The sequence below is a fragment of the Marmota flaviventris genome, chromosome 3 (assembly GCF_047511675.1).
Source record: "Marmota flaviventris isolate mMarFla1 chromosome 3, mMarFla1.hap1, whole genome shotgun sequence".
In the NCBI taxonomy this organism is placed as follows: domain Eukaryota; kingdom Metazoa; phylum Chordata; class Mammalia; order Rodentia; family Sciuridae; genus Marmota; species Marmota flaviventris.
The window spans coordinates 124427023-124448762 of record NC_092500.1 but is presented as its reverse complement, the minus strand read 5'-3'; the positions used below and the strand labels follow the sequence as shown (position 1 = coordinate 124448762).

The 21740-nt window shown below is 46.2% G+C and overlaps 3 protein-coding genes across 7 annotated transcripts; 1 reads left to right on the top strand and 2 right to left on the bottom strand.

The window, feature by feature from the left end:
* The first annotated feature begins 1174 nt into the window (after positions 1-1174).
* Vamp1 (vesicle associated membrane protein 1) lies at positions 1175-19602 on the top strand. Of its 3 annotated transcripts, none has more exons than XM_027951080.3 (5): positions 1175-1346; positions 4007-4133; positions 4396-4554; positions 5260-5311; positions 18948-19602. In XM_027951080.3, coding segments are annotated over exons 1-5 (471 nt in total). In that variant the 5' UTR covers positions 1175-1344; the 3' UTR covers positions 19079-19602. The 3 variants fall into 3 exon arrangements, with proteins under 3 accessions (XP_027806881.1, XP_027806882.1, XP_071466440.1); XM_071610339.1 differs by lacking the exon at positions 18948-19602 and adding an exon at positions 7316-7920 and having other exon boundaries at positions 1181-1346; XM_027951081.2 differs by lacking the exon at positions 18948-19602 and having other exon boundaries at positions 1179-1346; positions 5260-7920.
* On the bottom strand, positions 8581-15049 carry Tapbpl (TAP binding protein like). 2 transcript variants are annotated; one of them, XM_027951075.2, is made up of 7 exons: positions 14765-14873; positions 13749-13979; positions 13327-13599; positions 11592-11930; positions 10581-10886; positions 9212-9295; positions 8581-9028 (listed from the first exon to the last, which is right to left on the bottom strand). In XM_027951075.2, exons 1-7 carry the CDS (start codon positions 14826-14828, stop codon positions 8985-8987), a joined length of 1341 nt encoding a protein of 446 aa, XP_027806876.1. In that variant the 5' UTR covers positions 14829-14873; the 3' UTR covers positions 8581-8984. The 2 variants fall into 2 exon arrangements, with proteins under 2 accessions (XP_027806876.1, XP_027806877.1); XM_027951076.3 differs by lacking the exons at positions 8581-9028; positions 9212-9295 and having other exon boundaries at positions 10775-11074; positions 14765-15049.
* Cd27 (CD27 molecule) lies at positions 15405-20835 on the bottom strand. 2 transcript variants are annotated; one of them, XM_027951078.3, is made up of 6 exons: positions 20544-20835; positions 20217-20357; positions 16815-16994; positions 16508-16597; positions 16128-16244; positions 15405-15877 (listed from the first exon to the last, which is right to left on the bottom strand). In XM_027951078.3, the coding sequence occupies exons 1-6, from the start codon at positions 20677-20679 to the stop codon at positions 15753-15755; spliced, it is 789 nt and encodes a 262-aa protein (XP_027806879.2). In that variant the 5' UTR covers positions 20680-20835; the 3' UTR covers positions 15405-15752. The 2 variants fall into 2 exon arrangements, with proteins under 2 accessions (XP_027806879.2, XP_027806880.2); XM_027951079.3 differs by having other exon boundaries at positions 20226-20357; positions 20544-20834.
* Between the last annotated feature and the right edge of the window lie 905 nt (positions 20836-21740).

Below are 21740 nucleotides of genomic sequence, written 5' to 3'. Positions count from 1 at the left end.
TTTATTAAGAACTTCTGTGGCCGGGCGCAGTGGCGCACGCCTGTAATCCCAGCAGCTTGGGAGGCTGAGGCAGGAGGATCGCTAGTTCAAAACCAGCCAAAGAAATGGTGAGGCACTAAGCAAATCAGTGAGACCCTGTCTCTAAATAAAATACAAAATAGGGCTGGGGATGTGGAAAAAAAAAAAAGAAAAGTTTATGTGAAGTAGATAACTTTATCTTATTAGTTTCTATTTTCCTTTTTATGTAAACATTAGTGAAATATGATAAAATCTATATGCATATGAACCTACACTTTCAATAAATGTAAAAAATTCTAAGTGGCAAGAAACACAGTCATAATGGTGAGGTTTATAATTGATGCCCAGGAAAGGGATAATAGAGAATTCTTTAAGCATTAAGGGAAAAAAATGACTGACTTGGTGAATTTCCTTTGGAGGAGGGGTTAATATGAAAAGGGAGGGAATCTAGGATGGCTTCAGGTTTCCGGTCTGCACAATTAAATCGACGTGGTAACCTACCTGGAGGAAGCAGAGAAGCAAAGTTGGGAGGCGAGCGGGGGCGGTTCAATTTGGATAGGCTATATTGAAAGAAGCAGAACGAAGCCTTTCGTATTAGATTTGGTCTGACTGAATCTCGGAATTTGGCTCCGCGAGCCGATGGCTCTGTTGCGTTCTGCGACTTCAGGGCTGTTGGTCAGAAGCCGGCGGCTGGGGTGGAACGTGGAGCAGGTCTGGACTCCAGGGATGTGCACACACAGCTGAACCTCCACCTGCTTTAGGGACTCCAGCGTCGGGGCTACGAGGATGGGCGGGCCCGCGACTGTCAGCGCGAGCGGCCTGATTGGCTGGAGCGGCCCAGACCCAGGTCAGCGATTGGTTGGGAGGCACCAAAAAGGCCTATCGCAAACTGTTAAGGCCGCCCTCCAGAGGGCTGGACCATATTTCCACCCCTCCCTATTACTGAGCCCGACAGGTAAGCAAACTACTGTTGTATTGGTCAGTGAAAATCCTGACCGCAACCGCTCCTTTTAGAAGTCGGTACGAGAGGAGAGTTTTGATTGGCATATCTGAAGGGACAGGGCGGGCTAGAACGGCTGTACTTGGAGACGACTCTAGGCGTGGATTGGACTGGATGTTGTTATCGGTATTCGGGAGGCGTGGCCAGCACTAATAAAGCTGGGCTCCGGCGCGGCAGCTGCAGTAAGTTGCACCGCAGCTAGACCGCCTGGTGGTCAGTGGGAGGCGGAGCTCCACAGTTCCGTCTGATTCAGCCGCAGCGTTTCTCCGCCGGGTGTCTCGCCGCAGCCTCCAGAGAGGAGTTGGACTCTCACTCCTGTCAGAAAAATGTGAGTTGACTCTGTTGTAGGGGGCTCCAGACCTCCTTGCCAACTCTCACCCCCAGCGCCCTACTCTGCGGGACTGAAAATGGCGCATTGCAGCAGCTGCAGCGACGCGGGAACCTCCACCGCGCACCGCCCCCAGACCGCCCCCACCCCCGGAGGGGGACAGCCCCCCATTCCTGCATGAGCCACAGCTAGTCCCCACGGGCGGGACAGGGGTCCCACATTCATTGCACCCTCTCTTCTCTTTTGAGTGGCACTTTATTCTAGTCTCCGTATAGTGAAATCCCAGAGAGGGCGAAGGCGGGTATGGAGAAAGGTAGGGAATTTGAAAACCCTATCATGTCGTCTGAATCTGTACTTAGAGCGTTTGGAAACACAGTCATGGGTGCACCGGCCGGTGAGTAATTCGGATTGCCTGAGGTCTCTGGATTTGTGTGTGCCCCTTACCCAAAGTGTGATGTACCGCGTCCTCAAGGCCATAATTAAAGCTCCAGAAACTTATCTGCCAGTCTCCTTTCTGAACTGCATGCACACCTGGCCCCAGGTGTGCAGTTCAGAAAGTCCCAAGGGGCATGTGATCCCATGCCATCCTAAGGCCACCCTTATAGGAGACGCTTTTCTGTCACCAAGTCCTAGCCAAGTATTTGGAGGAGAAATAGGGAGAACTGAACAATCTCCTCTTTCTCTGACATGCAGAGTTTAGTCTCCAACCATCTTCAACATCATCCCCTTCCCAAGATCTTGAAGGAGAGCTATGGCTAGACCAATTAAGTTCTTCCCTCTCAGGACCACAATATGTTTTAATTTAATTTTTTTTTTTCTGATACTGCCTGGAGTCCTGTCCTAATCCTAGGTGTATTTGTATTCCTTCTCATAGGGACTTAAAAAAGGGAAAGATTTACTTATATTACATAAGAGTTATAACTCTTTCTGGATGTGGTACTGCTGAGTGTTCTACTTAATTCCCAACAAGTAGTAAGTGAAGTCAGTCCCCCAAAGGCTCTATAGCCGTTTCAGTTTTTCCTCTTTGATTTCTGCAGTTTTAACTATAGATAATATTCTCTGCATTTTGGACAAGCCCTACAGACATCAATTATTTTCATTTTGGGGAGGGGGATCCTTCTCAGCTGACTGGTTCTAGATATTATCCATGTGGGATGAAAAGAAGGAATGGAGAAAGCATGGTGGCTACCAGGGAATCACAAGGTCTTTGACCTTAATCTTGTCATTGGTGCCACCATCCTGGACTACTTCCAACACCGGCTGCTACTTACTCATTGAAATTTCTGCCTTCAGTCTAGAATCAGATTGCTTAAATATCTCAGTACCAGCATAAGAGTCTTAAGGCTCCCAGGGCTTTGTATCTTTCTTTCCTTTGCCCTCTTTGTGACTTGGAGGGAAATACAAAAATGATCCCTTAAATGAGGAATAATCTCCTAGTATAGCCTCTCTAACTGTCTTTTTTTTATTTTTAGACTGAAAGAAATTCAGTTAAGAAAGAGGAGCTTCTAGGTATTAGTTCTATTGTGATTAATCAAGGAATTTCCTTTTTGGTGACTTTGTGATGCATTTATTCTTGGACTCCTCTGGTGAAGTATGTTTTTTGAGGTTCTCCCTCTCTATGAGCTGTGGAAATTTGTATTCTTCTTCAAATTTTAGAGATCTTTACCCACCTGTGGTTTTTTCCTTGGCAGAGAAAATCTCAATCTTTAGGTTAGACTACTTGGAATTCCTTAGCAGGTGAATTTAGTCTCCATGTGTTGGGACTGTGAAAGAAGTTTATCTTGAAGACCTCACTGGATTATTCCCTCCAAAGGCTAAGGTATGTCTTAGCCTCAATTGGTAATGAAGAGAAACAGTTTCCATGGGTAAGGTAGTATAAACCAAGATTTCTTTTTGGGACACAGGAGACTAGGCCAGTCTCCTGAGACTCTGCCAGATCTACAAAAGGAAGGTACAGAATGTCTGTGGTGCATGTACATCGAGAACTATTTCTAGCATTATTTTTGTTTCCTGTCTATGCTCTTGGAACAGTTTCCACAACTAATGCAATTGCTTTGTGCCCCAGATTCAATCTAAATGAAACCCCTATCTTCTCTGCCAAAAACAATGCAAACAAACAATCCTGACTCATTCTACCTACACAGACTTTGCCTTTGGTGATACTCCAAGTTGTCCTTGTAGCAGCAGAGATATACTAATCACCATGTGAAACATAATCAATAACTGGATCACTATAAGCAGAGTTAGTCAGCTTGCCTTTCCTTTTATGTTCAAACTTTGCATGTCCTGAGGGATTTGTGTTTTTCACAAATGTCTCCTATCTGTATTGAGTTTTTCCATTTGTCTTCATGCGAAGGCATTTGACAGCCTGGGAAATGCCATTTAGGCCAAGGCTGGCACATTTGTCCCTGAAGCCATTGTATCAGAAGATGGGCTTGAATTTGAGTCAGAGGTTAGCCCAAAACAAGATCTCTTATATTGTTACTGGCTCTTTCATCTTTTGTTCCTTGCCTGTATGCTGCATCTCCCTACTTGATATTGCCAAGGAGCTAGAATCCCTTCCATTTGCTATAACCTAATCATAGTTACTGGGGTGGAATTAGGTGAGAATGCATATGATTCCTTTCTTGTCTTTGTTATTTTGTGTACTCTCTCCACAGGTCTGCTCCAGCTCAGCCACCCACTGAAGGGACAGAAGGGACTGCCCCTGGTGGAGGTCCCCCTGGCCCTCCTCCTAACATGACCAGTAATAGACGACTACAGCAAACCCAGGCACAGGTGGAGGAGGTAGGTGGATTCCCATCTCTCTGAGAGTTTCCAAATCATAGAAGTTTAGAAACAAGGGAACCTCTTGTCCACCATAGAAGTTTAGAAACAGAAGCAAACCTCTTGTCCATTCTCTGTTTTTTTTTTTTAACAGGGGGTTAGTTAAAGACTCTGAGAGGCAAAGCATCTCTTAGATGGGACCAGACTTGCAATTCCCAAGTTGTTGTTCTTTCTCCTATCTCTATTGGGAAGCTTAGCAGCCTTGTTTTTGCACTCCTCTTAGGTGGTGGACATCATGCGTGTGAATGTGGACAAGGTCCTGGAGAGGGACCAGAAACTATCAGAACTGGATGACCGAGCTGATGCCTTACAGGCGGGAGCATCGCAATTTGAGAGCAGTGCTGCCAAGCTAAAGAGGAAGTATTGGTGGAAAAACTGCAAGGTGAATTTCCTTGTCCTCTCTCCCTTCTTTTCTTGTGCTTCCACTTGTAGAAGACAAGAAAACTCTCAGCTTCTACATTCCCTCTTACTACTGGTGCCAGGTCTCTGCCTTGCAGGGTTCTTAGGAGGAAAATCTGAATACCTTCTCCTTGAGATGAGTTACATGTATTAGCCACCAGGGTAGGCTAGAGTATTCAGAACCACTTACTGAGAAAGTGAAAGTGCTACCCTGGGGTTTAGAATATTTAAGTACCTTTTTCCCATAGGAGTCTCAGGCAAAAAATTTTAACTGGAAGTTTCTCTGACACAACCAACAGCAACACAATGATTCAGGTGTAGATACTCCTGAAAATTTTTGGAAATGCACTACACATTTCACAATGAAAACCAAACTAACTGAATATAAAGATCTAAAGCCTGCTTCTTCATTGGAATTCCCTTTAAAGCCCCCAGGCAACAGGAACTAAGCCAAAAAGGAGTGAATTGCAGATCTTGTGCTGTTTCTAAAAAACTACAGACATGGTCGTGGGATTATGATCCTATGGGAAGCAAAGGGTTAGGCCTGAAAGGCATGCTCATGTCTGGGTGATGAGTGGTTTCTTCCACTGCCCAAAGAATAGAGGAAATTCTGTTCCCAAATCTCTGGTCCAGCTTTTTTCCTTCTTCCCCAAGTCCAAAGGCTCATGTTTTGTCCATGTTTCTTCAGATGATGATCATGCTGGGAGTTATCTGTGCCATCATCGTGGTAGTTATTGTAAGTAAGTATCGCTGAGGTTGCTGATGGGGTGAAGAGGTGGGAAGGTCCCGGAATCTTCTCCCAGCCCTGCCTGCCTGCCTGCCTGCCTGGGGAGTGGGGCTGCTCTGACTGAGGTATGGAGACTGCTGCTGGGGATCATACCTGGTTTGGGAGGGAGGAAGGGTAAAGACAAGGAATTTCCTTGGTAGACAAGCCTTCTCCTTGTAAGGCATTGTGGGGAGATGGCCCCTTGTGTTCTGAGGAAGTGGGGCTATGCTGTTTGTCACTGGCTTGGGTCAGAGGGAGACCTTGGGGCTGGGGCACCTGCAACTGAGAGACTTGAACATCTAGTAATTTGATGTAATTTGCCCTCTTGTTTTCTCCTGTCTCTTTTTCTTCTCCATCTGGGACCTCCTGATTCCTGTGTCCAGTCTACTTTTTTACTTGAGAATGTGCCACCCCTTCCCTGTTCTCCATTGCCATTCAAGCTCATGTCCTTCTCCCTCTGTTTGCTCTCTCAACAAACTTCCCCATCTGCCTTTCTCCATCCCAGCCCAGGCTTCTCCATCATCCATTCTTCCTTTTTTGTTGCATTCATTTGCATTCTGTCCCTCAATACTAGAAATGCTGCTCGTGGTACAGTCTTGAAGTCACTACCTAAAGATCAACAGCTGACGCCTCCTTCCTTTCTCCTTCTCATGTACTCTTATGTTCCCCCATACCCTAAAGGAGTTGGCTGCCAAGGGGAGGGAGAATAACTGAGGTGAAGTGCCCAAGAAGCTGGTAAGGTTGTTGGGGAGAAGAAGGGTATTGGTGTCCATGAGTGTCTCCTAGAAAGGCCAGGTCTCTGGCAGGAGGGGACCATGAATAGTTGGGAAGTGGTGGCTTGCTCAGTGCTGCACTTGCTAGCTTTTCTCTTGTGCCAGGCCTTTAGAGAGCCCTGGGGTTCTGTCCAAAGGCCAATCTGGTCCTAGTGCAGTACCCTTTTAGAAAATCAAATCTGTTTTTTGCAGTTATTGCTAATCTTTCAGCCCAAGATTTTCTATGTCTTTCAGGAATCTTATAGTCTTTTACTTTGTTCTCTATTAGCCTGGAAAACAAGCACTTGTTGATTACAAAACTACCAGGAGACTCTCATTTCCATCCTAGAAGCAGACCTATTTGCTTCTAACTGGAAGGAGCTATCTCTCTTTGATGTTTTCTGCAGCATTCTATATTGTTCATGAGAGCATCAAATAATTGCAACTAGCCAGAGTTTGGTGCTTGTGATTTATTTTAATTACTGGAATAAAGAGAGAATACCTGTTATAGAGAAACAGTAAGTAAAGGGCCTAATTTGAGAATAACAGGCTTTCAGGAAGCCACTTCTTGCCCTCTCTTTAAAGAAGGTCCCGTTCCTCCCTTCCTGTTGATAAAGAAATGTGAGGCTGCTAGAGGTAAGGTCCTAGACTCCCATAGAATTCTTTTCTCCACACCATCCCTGTGAGCCCTGGTTGATTATAAAGATTTAGAGAAGTCCAGTAGGTCCACTAACTCAGTGGGAGGAGTGGGAGGGTTGAGAGTCTGTGACAGGTGTATTTTTATATTGTTATACTATCATGGGCCCCTTGCATCTGGAGCCACCTCTCTGTTCTTTCTGCAGTATGCTCCCCTTCTGAACTGCCCTCACCCATCTGAATCCCACATTGCTTCCTGTCTTTCTCCTCTTTGCTTGCTTTGTGTGCATAGACAGTGGAACCTGAGGATGGGAGCTGCTTAGCCTATCTTGGGGACTACTGCTGAACTTCAGGATAGCATGTTACATGGGATAAAACTGAGGTGCTAGGGGAGGAGGGAAGGCTGGGAACAGGAAGGGGAAGACCCATAGCAGTGTTTCCCTCTGTCCTCTGGTCCACAATCAGAAAGAGTCTGAGGCCATGCTGGGCTGGGTCTGAATGCCCGCTTTCCATGCAGCAGCATTTCATTGTGCAAAACCATTCTTCCTTTCTTTTTGCCCCCTTTCCCATATTTCCTTCGTCCTGCCTAGGGCAGGACTGAAGAGCTGGAAGAAAGCAGTCAGTGTACCCTCCCAGCGTTCCCCTCGAAGGTCTCCACTCTCCTCTGGGCTCCTCCTTGCCTAATGCAGGGGGTCACCGCTGGAGAAGAACCACCACTGTCCAAGATGTGTCCCCAAGCCTGGAGCAAATTCACCCTCTTGGTCCACCCAACCCTATCATGGGAATTATTTTCTGGGTTTCTGTCCCTCTTGAGGCTCACCAAGTATAGTTGGCTTTGCTCTTTTGGGGGTAATATCCCTTCTTTCTTTCTCATCCCACCCTGAATCCTCTTCTGTGTCTTTGCTCTCCCACTTCCCTCCCACCACCCATGTGCATGAGCAAATATGCAACTAAACCCCGGGACTCTGCAGTCAAATGAAGCCGAGTTTCCCACATCCCTTTCTTCAGTTTGCCATGAGATGATGTGGGGTTACCACTGTGTGTCTGTCATTACCTCTTTGTCTTTTTTCCAAACCCCAATCTCATACTTGTATAGAGTAATAACAGTTGTACTTCACCAAAGGCATGTGGCATATTTACCAATTTCATGTATTCTGAACAAAGGCAAAAAATACAACTAATTCCTACCACTAAACTGGCTTGGTTGTTGTTTGGGTTGGAATAACTGGTGGGGTAGGGGTGTCATTTCTTTCTACCAGTCTGATGTTGCTAAAGGACAAAGGGCAGCATATGTGTTTGAATGGTTTTCATGGAGATTAAAGGTTTGTGTGTTGGCAGAGGAAGTGGTCTGTGCTCTCAGCATTTAATACCTAAAACAGCTTGACTCTTGCAGGTGCTGGTGAGAGGAAGTGACAACAGGAAGTTGAGTAGGCACATCACGCTGGCAAACAATTATGGGTTTTGGGCCTCCCCATCTGCCTCCTTCCTAGTCCCTGGCCTGCCTTTCCTGTCCCTGGGGACATGTTCACATGTGACCTCCACCATATACCTTCTCCCCCGATTATCCTCATGCAGTTTTCTTTTGCTGAGTTCCATTGTACTGACCAGACACATTGTAGCAATGAACAACAGGAAAAATCACTTCCTCACAGCTGATGGAGTGAGAGTTTGTAGGTATTCTGAAATTCCTGGCAATTGTCTGAAAGATCAAAACCTTATGCAGTTCAGGGTTACTAACACAAAGCAGCAGAGATGAAGCCTTTGTTTCACACCTTTAAATATTTTGCAAGTTGGAGTAGTTTTGGGGACAGGGCTTAATTGGATTCAACTCAGAAAGACAGGAAAATGGAAAAGCTTTGTCTCAGTGGTCACAAAGGGCTTTTATTTTTGACAATTCGAAATTGTGTGTGGCGGCCTAACCCCCACCCCCTTATTCCATTGTCTCTTACTTGCTCCTTTCTCTATTTCTTCCTATTTTTCTTTCCTACCACCTCAACTCAAATATGGCCCTTTGGTGTTAACCTCCACACAAACATTCTTCCTCCCTTCTTTCTGTTGTTTCTCTTGACACATCAGCCCGGGGCACACAGTGAAGGAAGGCAGAGCCCTGTGTAGAGCCAGGGCCATTACCTGTCCTGTCTGTCCTCCTACCTCCAGACCTGGATCCCCCTTCAGGCTTTTCTCTGCTTTGTGATTCATTGTGAGGTCCTTCTGAGACAATATGAGTACTCCATCTTTATAATTGGGGCAAAAGAGTATTTACTCAGAATGCTTCAGAATCTTGGCAGACTTTGGTGAGGAAGCTAGGAGAAAACAGAGGGAACAAAATTAGTTACCAAAAGCAGGAGGCTGTCTGAGGTGGGAGAGGCAGCTGGAATTCAGGAAGTCTGGGCTCCACCCCTGGTCTAGGTGGGGAGGTGCTCAGAGTGGGTTGATTACAAGCAGGTTGGGTCAGGGACCAGAGCTGAGGGGGACCAGGCACTTACCTTGCTGTCTCTGAAGCCCCAGGAACAGTAGTGCAAGAAGGAAAAGACTGCTGGCCAAGATGACTTCAAAGGCCATTCTCTGCTCTGTAGGTGAGAGAATATGGGCAGGAATCATCTCTTGTGCTGAGCCCTTGCTGCCATTATCCCCGCCAGGGAAGAGAAGCACAGGCGTGTGTGTTTGTTACTCTCCAATGAAAGAGCTGGAAATTGTGCATACAGCAGCTTCTGTATTTGTTCAGTACTGTCTGGTGTTTACATGTTACTCCACACAGAATTCTCTTCCTCTTTCTACCTCAGTGCAACATTTAAAAAGTTGTTATTTTGTGAAGGAGATTTAGGTTAGTCATTGACTGTTAAACTGAGATTTTGTAAATAGCTGAGAAATGGCATGAACTGAGATAAGACCCCAGTTTTTTGGGAAGCCCATAATCTAGTAAGCAATCAAATAATGTCCCATGCTCCTAATGTTTGTGTTTCAAGGCGTAGATTCTTTCCTGTCCCTTATCTGTTTAAGACCTTTCACCAACATTCTTTGACTTTCAGGATGAAATTCCAGTTTGAAGGACCATGGAGATTGCAAGGTTTAAGTCTGTAAGGGGAGTCAGCCTGCCTGTTTTTCACATTTTTATTAATAGGTGACATTGGGAAAATAACATCTGCAATTGCCAGCTTACACATCTATAAAATGGGTGTTGTGCGGGCATGGTGGCAGGAGGATCACTTAAGCCCAGGAGTTCCAGGCCAGCCTGGGCAACATAGTGAGATCCCATTTCAATAAATAAATAAGTCAATAAAACAACAGTTATAATACATGAGATCATACTTAAAATTTAAGTGCTTCACACAGTGTTTGATTCATGTAAATGCTCAATAAATAGAATTCCCTCTAGTTTCACAGCCATTTCCCCCTTTTCCCATATACCTTTGGCTCTGGCTGTACTAAACTACTTACAGTTCCCAAAGTTTTCAGTAGGATGTTTTATAATTGTTATCTTCACATGTACCATTCTCTCTGTCTTGTGTGTTCTCTTCCCCTTAAGCTAGCTGACTGGGCTCAAGTGTCTTCTCTGGCTCACCTTCCCAGTCTACCTAGTCTTGTCTCTCCAGCTGTACTAAGGTTCTAGAGGGCAGGATCAGGAATCCTTTAACCTTGCTCTGCAATCCAAGCACATTGCCTGGTTCCCTGGAGGCTGAGATGGAACAAAATCCCAGGTGATGTGTGGCAGAAGCTGTAGAGGCTACTACCTTAGGAAAGACAAAGCCTGGGGCAGAGGCAGGAGTGTGAAAAAGCTGGGATGGAACAAAGCATAGGGGCAGGAGAGCCATGAGCCCAAGTGTGGTAGTGGGGAAAAGAGGATACCCTTAGTACCTGTGTGTGGGGCAACCCTTATGCTGGCCTTAAGGGGCTCCTCCAGGGAGATATGAGTGACCTGGCAGGTATAAGTGGCACCTTCAGGGCCAGGTTCAGCCATCAGGGACGAGGAGATGCTATAGGTGCCAGCCATGCTTTGCCTGAGGCTGGAAAAGAAGGCACCAGACACCTCAGCTGGGGCTCCACCCAGCTCCTCTCGGATCCACGTCACCATCACGTCCAGAGGATAATAGCCAGCGACATTGCAGATGAGAGTGGGCGGCAGCACTTCATTTGCCAAGCTCAGTCGAATTTTGGGGGAAGCTGAGGAAACAATGAGGAATAAGATTCCAGAGGAGTCCAACTGGGGCCAGAAGAGGAACCTGAAGCCTTTTTGTTCCTGTTGAGAATGAGAGTAGGTAGCGGAGGCTGAAGTTTCTTCCTCAGTGGTATTCCAAGGAAGGGGGGCTTGAGGAGTCCACCTGAATGTAGGCCATAAGGGGGCACATTTTCTAGAAAAGCAATAGTAAAGCCAATTAAAACTTGGCTGGCTGGCTTCCTTTTTTTAATAGTGATTGAACCCAGGGCCTCACAATGCTAGGCAAGTGCTCTATCACTGAGCTATACCCCCAGTCCCTTTGGTTTGCTTTACATTGTTACTACAAGTCAGCAATTTTAAAGGCTATCAGTGGCAAAATACTCTTTCCTGGTCAGAACCATTCCCTCCACCCCTCCTTAGTCTGCTACTGCCCCTCCTTAGGATGTGGTCCAAAAGGACCAGGGTGATTGCAGATGGCCCACCAGGGCAGGGGAGCGGGATCCTGGGCTGGATATTTCTTGCTGGATTTATCTTGGAGTCTAGTGGGACACCTTATCCGATGCCATCTGTGCTTATAGGTTGAAGGCAGCATTAGGTTGTAGTAATACAGTCTGCCTCTCAGGAAATTGCCTTTGTGTTTGGATCCCAATCTGGAAAACACTCCCTAGAGGCATATTCCTCTGTCCAGGATAACTGGGTCCTAGCCTTACCTTGGATATTGAGCTGGATGATTTGTTGAGCTTGGTACTGAGAGGTGGTGATCTGGCAAATGTAGGTCCCCTCATCTTTTAGAGAGAGGCTGGGGAGGGTGAGAGAGGCATCCCCGGCCATAAGTAGTTCCTCAGGCTTCAGGGTAGCACCCTGCCGCTTGGCCTGCCCCTGCCCTGTCATCCAACTGTACACCAGCTGGCCACTGCCCTTATACTGCAACCGCCACTCCACACTGATGAGATCCAGGCTTGGAGCCATGGAAAAACCACAGTGAAGGGAGGCTGAGGATCCCAGCAGGAAATTCAGGGATTGGGTCAGTGTTGTCACCTGGAATTCCACTGTGGAGAGAAAAGGAGATGACTTGTGGATTGCTTCCTCCTTGAGGTTACCTGGTCTATGAGTTGTGGACATACATCTGCCCCATCCTGCCCTGGGCAATGAACCCACTTGAGCTCCTTTCCCATCAAAAATAACCAAAAATGGGACTCTGGAATTGGCAACATGGTATACATGGAGTTCTGAACCATTTTGTTGTCACACTTTAGATGATCTGATGAAAGCTATGGACCTCTCACCAGAAAAAATGTACATGCAAAATTATGAGTTGCTGTTGACTTTCAGGTAAGAATTATCAGAGTAGAACAAACAAACAAGCAAACAAAAAAAAAAACACACAAAAACTCCAACAACAATAAACCTGTGGAAATCTGGTTCTTCCATGTACTAGTTATAAGTCCCTCAGTATTGATAAGCTCATCTGTTTAAGTGAGGTTGCTATGAAGACTAGAAATAAGAGTTTAAAAAAAAGCATACTAGTACCTTATTTTTTTGGCCCTAGGATTGGAGTCCAGAGGCCTTTTACCCCTGACCTATATCCCCAGCCCTTTTTATTTTGAAACAGTTTTGCTGACATGCTTAGCGCCTCACTAAGTTGTCCAGGCTGGCCTGGAACTTTGTGATCCTCCTGCCTCAGCCACCTGAGTTGCTATAGGCATCTACCACTGCATCCCACCCCAAACCTTTTTATTTTCTGAGACAGGATTTCGCTAAATTTGTAATTCTTCTGCCTCAGCCTCCAGAGTTGCTATAATTATCTTGAAGTACTAGATCAGCCTAGATTTTCACTGGAGGAAACTGAGGCTATTTTTTTTTTTTTAGTTGTAGATGGACATAATACTTTTATTTATTTATTTATTATGTGGTGCTGAGGATTGAACCCAGTGCCACACACATGCCAGATGAGCGCTCTTCCACTGAAACCACAATCCCATCCCGGGGCTATTCTTAATATGACTTAATATGAAATGGACAGTATACATGAATAGAATAGTCTCATGTGTCCTGTTTCCCCACAGATAAAAATTGTCTCCAGTTTTGAGATAGTACATAGGTTTTCTTAGTGCTTGGACTCACTTGAGTGCTCACCTCAAGTAGGTGCCTCCCAGCATTCTCTTAGGGACCCATGAGTTTTTAGAAAGAAAGGACCGCCAAGGCCTAGGAGGTACCCTGAGATGCTGCCATGGGAGATGGAAGTGGACTTGTTCTCTTCCTTCTATCTTCCCATCACTCACCACTTTAAAAAAGCAAAATTTCCTTTGTGCCTCTTGTATTTTATTTTCTTTCTTTCATTTTTTTTTGGGTGGGGGTGGTTCTGGGGATTGAACCCAGGGTCTTGTGCAAGCACTTTGCCAACTGAGCTATATCCCCAGTTCCTCTTGTGTTTCATTTTCTTACCTGCAGTTCGCACAGTCCCCTGGAGGCTTTGGGGTAGATTCAGCATAGGTTGCCAGACAGCTCCATTCTCACCATCCCCAAGAGTTTTCATTACCATGGAGACACTGGGTCCCCCTCTAGATATTTGCACGTTGATGATGAACCAAGCTGCCTTCTCAACAGTGGCTTCCTGTCTGACTTGGAGAAAATAGCGGGAAATTTCACAGGTCATCTCTTTCCCATTGCAGTCAGCATGGAGCAAGTCCTCGGCCTGGGGTATCTGTACCAGGTCCACTGGGGAGAAGGGTAGCACACAGGTCAGTTTGGCTGGATAATACAAAAGCTAATGGGAGGCACGTATAGGAGTATAATCAGAAACTGGCCTGCGCCAGGAGGGCTGTCCCAGCAGGGCCAAGAACACACGGTGGAAGGAGGGATTTTACCTGAGGCCTCAAATATAACAGGTTGGTCATCTTTGTCCACTGCACCATTTTGGAAATCAGTGAAGCCTTCCAGGGAGCCATCATCCAGCACTGGCACCTGCTTCAGCACAAGCAAGGCCTTCTCCCTATTCCCACTGCTGGCAAAAGCCCTTTGGTGCCCACCTTCCATCACCAAGAAGCAGTCTAAGATAACGTCCACTGCTCGCCATTGCCTTTCTGTTGCCTGGGGTTCTGCAGAGAAAAAGCTAGGGTGAGAACCCTCTTGCCCAGAAAGTCATTCCATACTTGTTTCTCGTGCCCATCTCCCAAACTATGGACTTATCAAGGGGTAAAAATTGTCTTCAGGTCCTAGCTGTCTGTTTGTCTCTATTCTTACATCATATACAAAACCAGGTTTCTGGGAGGCACCTGCTACTCTATGTAAATACTTTCTGGTGTGAATTATTTCAAGTCCTGGATCTGCCTTGCTTAGAGGGGTTTATATTTTTACTCTTATTTCTAACTATGAAATGAAAGACTGTCTTCCATCAAAGAAATTCTTAGCAGAAACAAATCAATGAGCAAATACTGCCAACAGAAGAGAGCTGGGTCAGTCGCTGTTGCTAGGGGTAATACCAGCCAACCTCTAAAGTTTTCCAAGCAGCCTTCTGAGTCTGCTCTGCTTTTCGCCATTAGTGTGACTTCCCCTCCCCCACCAGGGATCACCTCCCAAGCGATTTCCTAGCCCAGGGAACCCCCTTCCTCCTCTAAAGTGTCAGCTTCCAGGCCAGTGCACTCTCTCCAAAGAACAGTGGCTCTCCTGACACTTCCACAAACGGACCCCTTTTTTCTTTACCCTTTTCCCAGCTGAGTTCTCTGCTCCTCCCCCTTCTCCCTCCGATATAATTAATGTCAGCTGCTAAGCCTTTAAACTATTGGGCTTAGAAGGTGATAGGAAAAATTCCTGGCCTCTTTACCCTTCTAGAATCTTGTGGCTACCTGGGCCCAGCATTTCCCTGAGAGTGCCCCCAACTCACCAGTTCTTGCTGCTCGGGACAGAGCCAAGCAGAACAGCAGACACCACCCCGCCTTCGTGTCCATAGAGGCTGCTCTCAGGCCCCTCTTCGCCCACTGCCTTTCTCACTGCCTCCCCACCCCCCGCTTGCAAGCCTGGGCTGAAGAAGAGGGGTTCTCCAAGTACCCCTTGCTTGGCCAATCGCCCGCTCCTGCCCGTGTGTTTCTTCTGTCTTCACTTCTCTTTCGCTTTCACTTAGAGGAAGTGTCACCGTGACTGACTTTGCCTCTAGGTGAAGCCTTTTGTAGTAGCTGCCAGAGCTCTGCCGGCTGTTCTCCTTTCTCCACCCACACCCCCCCAAAAACCCAGGTGATTTCAAGATCTGGCATCACTGTACTCTTTTGCTTCCCATCTGACTTAAGAAAGTGGAGCTCTAAATGTGGAAACGGGGAGGGGCAATGGAACCAGAAGCCGGCTCCACTGTAGCCTATCTGTGCCACACCCACTGTGGCCCCACCACGCTCAGACTGGCCACACACTACACAACAGGCTGCACTGGAGAAAGCTCCCTCCCCCTCAGATCCCTGATTTGACAGATGAGCCTGGGACTGGCCTTGGTTGTGGAATTGGAATTTCAGAGAGAAAGCTGGAGAGCAGCAACGTGGGAGTCTGTCATTTTTATTTTGCCCATTTTGGGGGTCAGGGCTATAGCGTGTGGGGCTTTTGCAGCCAGAAGTGTGTTTTACAGCTAAAGCTTGGGCCCTCCCGTAGTACCAGGGCCAAGCTTGCTTAATCCGTCTCCTGTTCATTCAGTCTCAGTCTCAATTCGTGCCAGTCTCAGCAAGGCACTTTGTCAAGTGTACATAGGAAAGGATCCTGATAAGAGGATGGTACTGAAGTAAGGGCTGCCAGGTCTGGCTCTCTGGACAGCCAGTGAGGTGGAAAGGAGGCTAGAGCTTTATTTCCACCATGACCTTCCCCTCCGTCCTCCACCCCCACCCAACGCTGGCTCAAGGGTAGGAAGCAGGCTCTGGTTTTCGGTAGTCCTCTTGGATGGGTATGGTGCTGCCCTCCTCCTCCCTGGGGCAGCTATAAGAACAAGACTCAGCAGGCTCCAGTGGGCTTTCATTTTTGTCTGCAGAAGAAGAATTAGATGAGAGGCTTGGACAGCAGTGGGGCAAGGGAGTGAGGGAAAAAGAGATAAGCAAGGGAGGGTCAGCTTGGGGAGGGCTGCCAGGAAGGTGCCAGTGAAGAGGAAAGAGTTAGGAGCCAGGTTGGTGCAGATGGGGTTGGGGAGGTTTCAGTGAGGTTCAAGGCATGGACAGCTGGGCTAAGATGGGTGTGGGTGCAGGGGCAGAACTGGAGGCTCATATTCTGTCTCTTACTTGATCCATATTTTCTTTGTTGGAGGAACAGGGCTCCTCCCAGGGCGAAAACAAGAAACATTCCAGAGACGATCACAAAGACGCGGATACAGTCTGAGCTACACAGGGACCTTTGAGCTGTGAAAGGCAGGGTCATATGGTTTTGGGGGGTGAGGTGGTCTAGCCCCTCAGTCCTCAACCCAGGCCTCCTGTTACCCCTGACTTTTTCCTTTCCCTACTTTCTATCCCCTTGCCCCAGGAGACCAGTCCTCTTCTAATTGAGAAACTCTGTCTACCCCTCCTTTTCTCATCCTTAGTCCTAGGAACTTCCGGGCTGGCTTCCCTCCTGGCCTCTCCAGTAAGCATTCTCTCTGGGGGTGGGGATTAGGGCGAAAACTCACGTGGCAAGTGGGTGGGGAGAGTTGGGTCAGGCAGCTGCCTGAAATCAGCCGGAGTCTGCACATGATTGACTGTCCCGGTCTCTGGCATCTCTGGAAAAAACCGAGACAGAATGAGTAGCAGCAGGGAACCCCAGAGGGCACTTGGGTCCGAAGGCCTATGGCACAATGCCGCCACAGGATGAGATGGGAAGGCTGTACAGGCTGGCCAGGAGGAGCTTGTCTGGGGGTTGGTGCAGTAGAGGGGAGTGCTGGTTGGAGTGTCTCCCCTACCCTCAAGTGACTGGACAAAGGTTGGCCTGGAACTTACTTTTGGTGTAAGGTAAGTGGGTGGGTGGTGGGTATGGGCCCAGGGCTTCAGATGGATGAATGGTCAGAGAGGGGTTTGGAGAAGGATCGCACTCTGTACACTCTTTGTCCCTGCACTGCCAGTCCTTGGGGCAGCCACACTCTGTATTGGCAGTGATGGTGCAGTTACTAAGGAGAAGACCTGAGGAAAGAGGAGGGTTGGGGGAACAAAGGACATACAGATGACTTGTGGGGTACACTAGCTTAATACCCCTGACTCCCATCTCAGGCCCACCTCTAGGGACATGAATCCCTTTCCATTCCCACTGTTTCATCTATCCCCGACAAGGGCCTAGCCTTCCCTCAATGTGGCCTAGTTTCTTTACTATTATTATTATTTTTATTAAAGAAGAAAATTGGACATTTTGGAAAATTCATAGGCTCAGAAATAGAAACAATGAAAGCAGAAGGAACCTATATAATTTTCTCTTGTGCTCACTAATACTTTAATAACTTTTTATTGAAGTATAACAGACAAGGACACATATCATAAGTATGAATCTTAAACAGTGCAAATTAGACCCATAGGTGTGACCAGCAGCATGTCAAGAAACCAAAAATGACTAGCACTGTTCTTTTCTAATCACTAACCCCCCAATGCTAGCTATTCTCCTGACTTCCTAATACCACAAATCAGTTGTGCCTGTTTTTGTACTGTATGGGTGGAATCATGCAATCTGGACTCATTTCTGTGTGGCTTCTTTTGCTTAGTCCTACATGAAATTCATCCATGTTGCAGATCATTCATTCTTATTGTTGTATATTATTCCATTTTATGAATGTCATTGTGTATTCATCCATTCTACAATTAGCAGAAGGTAATTTGGAGGGTTTCCAGTATTTAGCAATTAGTAATAGTACTTATATATATTTATTAATATATTATTAATTAATAAATATATATATTTATTCTGGGGATTGAACCCAGAGGCACTTAACCACTGAGTCACATCCTCAGCCCTTTTTATATTTTATTTGTAGACAAGGTCTCCCTGAGTTGCTTAGGACCTTGCTAAGTTGCTGAGGCTGGCTTTGAACTCACAATCCTCCTGCCTGAGCCTGCTGAGCCACTGGGATTACAGGTGTGCACCACTGTGCCCAGTCCCCGATATGTTTTTAACTTTACTAGAGAATTACTTGATTACAGACATCCTTTGCCTTTAAAAATATAAATTTTGCTCGAGTGTAGGGGTCAAGTGCTGGTGGCTGCTACTCAGCTATACCATGGATGGGCAGTTTTGCCCTGGGCTGGGCTTGCAGGTATTTGTGGTTGAGAGGGAGGGGGTGATTTGGAGGAAGACAATAACATTTGGAAGTGTATTAGGCTTGGTCAAGGGGCCTGGTGAGGACCCCGGAGCAGCACACTTGTGGGGACCTGGGTAGTCCTAGGAGCCCTGACAGATGAAAGAGGAGTGCAGAAAAGGAGGATGCCAAAGACTCTGTCAACTCTAACAGTTTTCTTTTGCTTATGCTTTTTTGTCAGGGTAGGAAGAGAGAGACATTCCTTCTTCTCATCTTTATGGTTCTATGACCTCTTTTCAGAATTCTGGCTGTGAGTTGCTACTAGAATTTGGTTTCCTTGTGGCTTACCAGGAATTGTGAGCCAGCCTGTTCAAAGATCTGCAAGGGAAGAGTAAGAGCAGCCTAGGACAGTGATGAGGGGAGGACAGTGGTGGTGGTCGTTGTGGGGATCATGAGGACATCTGCTCAAAGGGAAAGGAAATATTTAAAGAATGGTTTGAGGCTGCTTAAAAATGGATGAGGTACCATTGTTTTTTCTTTTTACCCCTGAGGTTGAGCCCAGGGATACTTTACCACTGAGCTACATTCCGAGCCCTTTTTATTTTTTATTCTGAGACAGGGTCTTGCTAAGTTGCTTAGGGTCTTGCTAAATTGTCAAGGCCGGCCTCCAACTTGTGATCTTCCTGCCTCAGTCTCCTGAGACACTGGGATTATGGGAGTAATCCACTGCATCTGGCAGAAGTGCCATTATTTTCATTGATGAGTATCCAGAGAGTTGGGGGTTCTATTTACCATGTCTAATCTATGGGGGAAAAAAATCCAGGCTAATTTCAGGCACTTCCTCATCTTACAGGTGCAAACACTGAGATCCAGAGAAGGCCAGACTCACTCAGCCTCCTTCCGATCACTTATTCTGGATATAGTCTCTCTGTACCTGGGTGTTGCCTGAGTACTGTGGAATCTATAAACTGTGTCTTACAGTGAAGGATCATGGATTGAGCCATCCTGCAGCAAAGTAAAGGGACCGAAGATCAGCTCAATATTTAGAAAATGCCTCTGTTGGGGCCTACAGAGTGAGTGGGGGAGGCTCTGACAAAAAAATTTCAACCCTGCTGAGGTTGCTGGCAAGGAGAGAAAAGCATCTATTAACAGTCATATTTTTAAGTTGACTGAGGGATATTTTGTGTATTAAAAATGTTGCTTTTTTTTTTAATGTGATTCTGAAGATTGCACCTAGGGCCTTGTTCATGCTAGGCAAGCACTCTACCACAGAGCTATAGAATGTTGCTCTTTGACTGATTTACAATGGCAAAACCTATTTTTTTTTTTTTAAGAATATAGTATTAAAAGACGTAGTGAGACCAAATACATTTGATAGTTAAGTAGTTTAGTAGTGACAGTTAAGTAGTCCTCCAAAGTGTCTTGCTGAAGAACATTAGTTTAAAGGGGCAACTTTAAAGTCTGCTATTCTAGTGTTTATGGACACATAGTTTCTGGATTTCTAACGAAGAAGGAAAAATAATAATACAGTTCATAAGCACAGTTGCATATATTATATCTTAATTTTTAAATGAGTTTTCCTAAATATTTTTTGTGCAAAAATGTTACTGTCTGCCTTATATTGTTATTTCCTCAGAAAGACACATTCCAAGTTCTAAATAACCAACCTACAAATACGCACTCTGAGAACACAGCTAATTCACTGGTTGGGAGTTTCCTGTTGAAATCTGGGGTTCTAGAGCCACTTTGTTCTTTTTTTATGTCTTTCTTTTCTTTTTTTCTTCTTTCTTTCTTTCTTTTTTTTTTAAAGATAGCATCTCACTATGTTTCCCAGGCTGGCTTCAAACTCATTCCTCTATTATTGTATTGATCCTATCCATAGACCCCTTCTTGCCAGTCCTTCAAATTCTGCTTACCTTCTTCCCTGGAATACTAGATATCTCCTCACATTAATATATACCCTGCCTAGGGCTCCCCATTTTTCAGCATTGACCCCATTTCCTTTGAGCCTTGAAGTAGATGAAATTCTGACTCCTGTTCTCCTTGTTTCTCCATACCCAGCTCTGCCCTCCGGCCTTGCTCCCCCAAATGCTCGCTCAATGTCACTCCTGCATACCCTTACCCATCTCACCAAAGTTACAGTGCCGACAGCTCTCACAATGGGGCCGGGTGTGGTGGTCTGGAGAGAAGGAGACCCCTGGTATACATGGATCACACCGAGCAGCCTTTCTGTGCTGGTCACAATCCTTCACAAGGAATGTTCCTGAGAGCAGAAGGTTCAGGATCAAGGCCTAACGAAGGTCATTTCTCTTCCTCTTCAAGTTAACACCTGCAGTTTACTGCAGGATACCTCTCATTGCTTGAGCTCAGTTTTGTCCAATGCTTCCCTTCATCTTAAACCCGGTCCCATTTTCCCACTTACCTGGCCACTGCCGAGGCCTGCTCTTACCTGGCTCACACATTTGACAGCATAGTCCTCCCTGAGCCCAGTAGTGCTTCTCTGGACACCTTTTGGGGGCTGGAGTAGCTGAGATCCCTGCTAGGGTCCCCAGAATGAAGAGCCAGCAGGGGGGTGGCCATGCCATGGCTCCTGCCCAGAGATATCTTTTTGTGCTCTCGTTGCTGACCACTGAGTACAGGTGCCTCGTCTTTGTACCTGCTGGGCAGTGGCCACAGTTTCTCTCTTGAGTTTCCCTGCTTCAGGTACCAAGCCAACCTTTGATGGCAATAAAAGCTCTACTGTGGTTGGTTTTTTCTTTTCTCATAGCAGCAACCTCAAACTCCTCCCCCCCTTTCCGCATGCTGAGGGAAACTCTCAGACTTGCTGTTCTTCAAAGATATCTCCTCTCCTTTCCTCTCCTTGGCTTGGCCTGCCTGCCTACTCTCTCCCTCTCTCCTCTCTCCCTCTCTTTCTCCCTCCCTCTCTCCCTCCCTCATATGAAGCGTTTAATTAATCTATACCCGCTGCTTTTACAAAGGGGGTTGGATATACACAGTTTCTCTTCTTTCCTATTCTGAGACTTGGACATCAAGATCCACACAGGGGACCCCACATCAGTCCCCTGCCCAGTTTATAAGCTAATCCACATGCTCATCTCTCTCATACTTCTATTCTTTCTTTCGCAGAGATGCTCAATTTTAAAAAGGAAAAGGAGCCAGACTTGCTACAGATCTGCAGACTTTTCTCTGAACTCTTCAGGTCAGATTAATTTCAGAATTCAGAATATTTAAGAGTTAGAAGAAAACTAGCATCATAAAACACCCTCCTGAAGCTGGGGTAGAACTCAAAATTAAACACACCTATGCTGCAAACTATTGAATGTTTACACTAAATGGGAGGTGTAATGACTATAACTAGCTTTGTATCGATTGAGCTTCTGTTTTATGGCTGAAAGAAAGAGTTATCTAGAGCATTGTTCAGTGTTGAAGACAAGGGACTTAACCTTGTGTCTCTTCTTATCACCCTCTGTGCTAGGAGGTCACATATGCTCTCTTTTAATCTTTATGCCACCTGTGATACAGGCATCATATGCTGCCCATCAGACCCTTGCTCACCTTCCTCCTCACCCTAGTACCATCTTTATCCTCTTCAACCCTGAGATTAGTAGTGTCCTGAGGCACCTGGGGATTCTGGCTCTGGGCACTT

What these genes read in the sequence shown, in the direction of transcription:
- Vamp1 (XM_027951080.3), top strand. An exon ending in CCCAGGCACAGGTGGAGGAG is followed by an intron (nt 4,134 to 4,395) that starts GTAGGTGGATTC and finishes CACTCCTCTTAG; the next exon opens with GTGGTGGACATCATGCGTGT. An exon ending in CATCGTGGTAGTTATTGTAA is followed by an intron (nt 5,312 to 18,947) that starts GTAAGTATCGCT and finishes CTCATCTTACAG; the next exon opens with GTGCAAACACTGAGATCCAG.
- Tapbpl (XM_027951075.2), bottom strand. Translation starts at nt 14,828, where the DNA reads ATGGACACGAAGGCGGGGTGGTGTCTGCTGTTCTGCTTGGCTCTGTCC. An exon ending in CATCCAGCTCAATATCCAAG is followed by an intron (nt 10,887 to 11,591) that starts GTAAGGCTAGGA and finishes TTGTTTCCTCAG; the next exon opens with CTTCCCCCAAAATTCGACTG. An exon ending in GGGGCTTCAGAGACAGCAAG is followed by an intron (nt 9,029 to 9,211) that starts GTAAGTGCCTGG and finishes GTTTTCTCCTAG; the next exon opens with CTTCCTCACCAAAGTCTGCC.
- Cd27 (XM_027951078.3), bottom strand. Translation starts at nt 20,679, where the DNA reads ATGGCATGGCCACCCCCCTGCTGGCTCTTCATTCTGGGGACCCTAGCA. An exon ending in TCTCCCCACCCACTTGCCAC is followed by an intron (nt 16,245 to 16,507) that starts GTGAGTTTTCGC and finishes TGCCTTTCACAG; the next exon opens with CTCAAAGGTCCCTGTGTAGC. An exon ending in ACAAAGAAAATATGGATCAA is followed by an intron (nt 15,878 to 16,127) that starts GTAAGAGACAGA and finishes CTTCTTCTGCAG; the next exon opens with ACAAAAATGAAAGCCCACTG.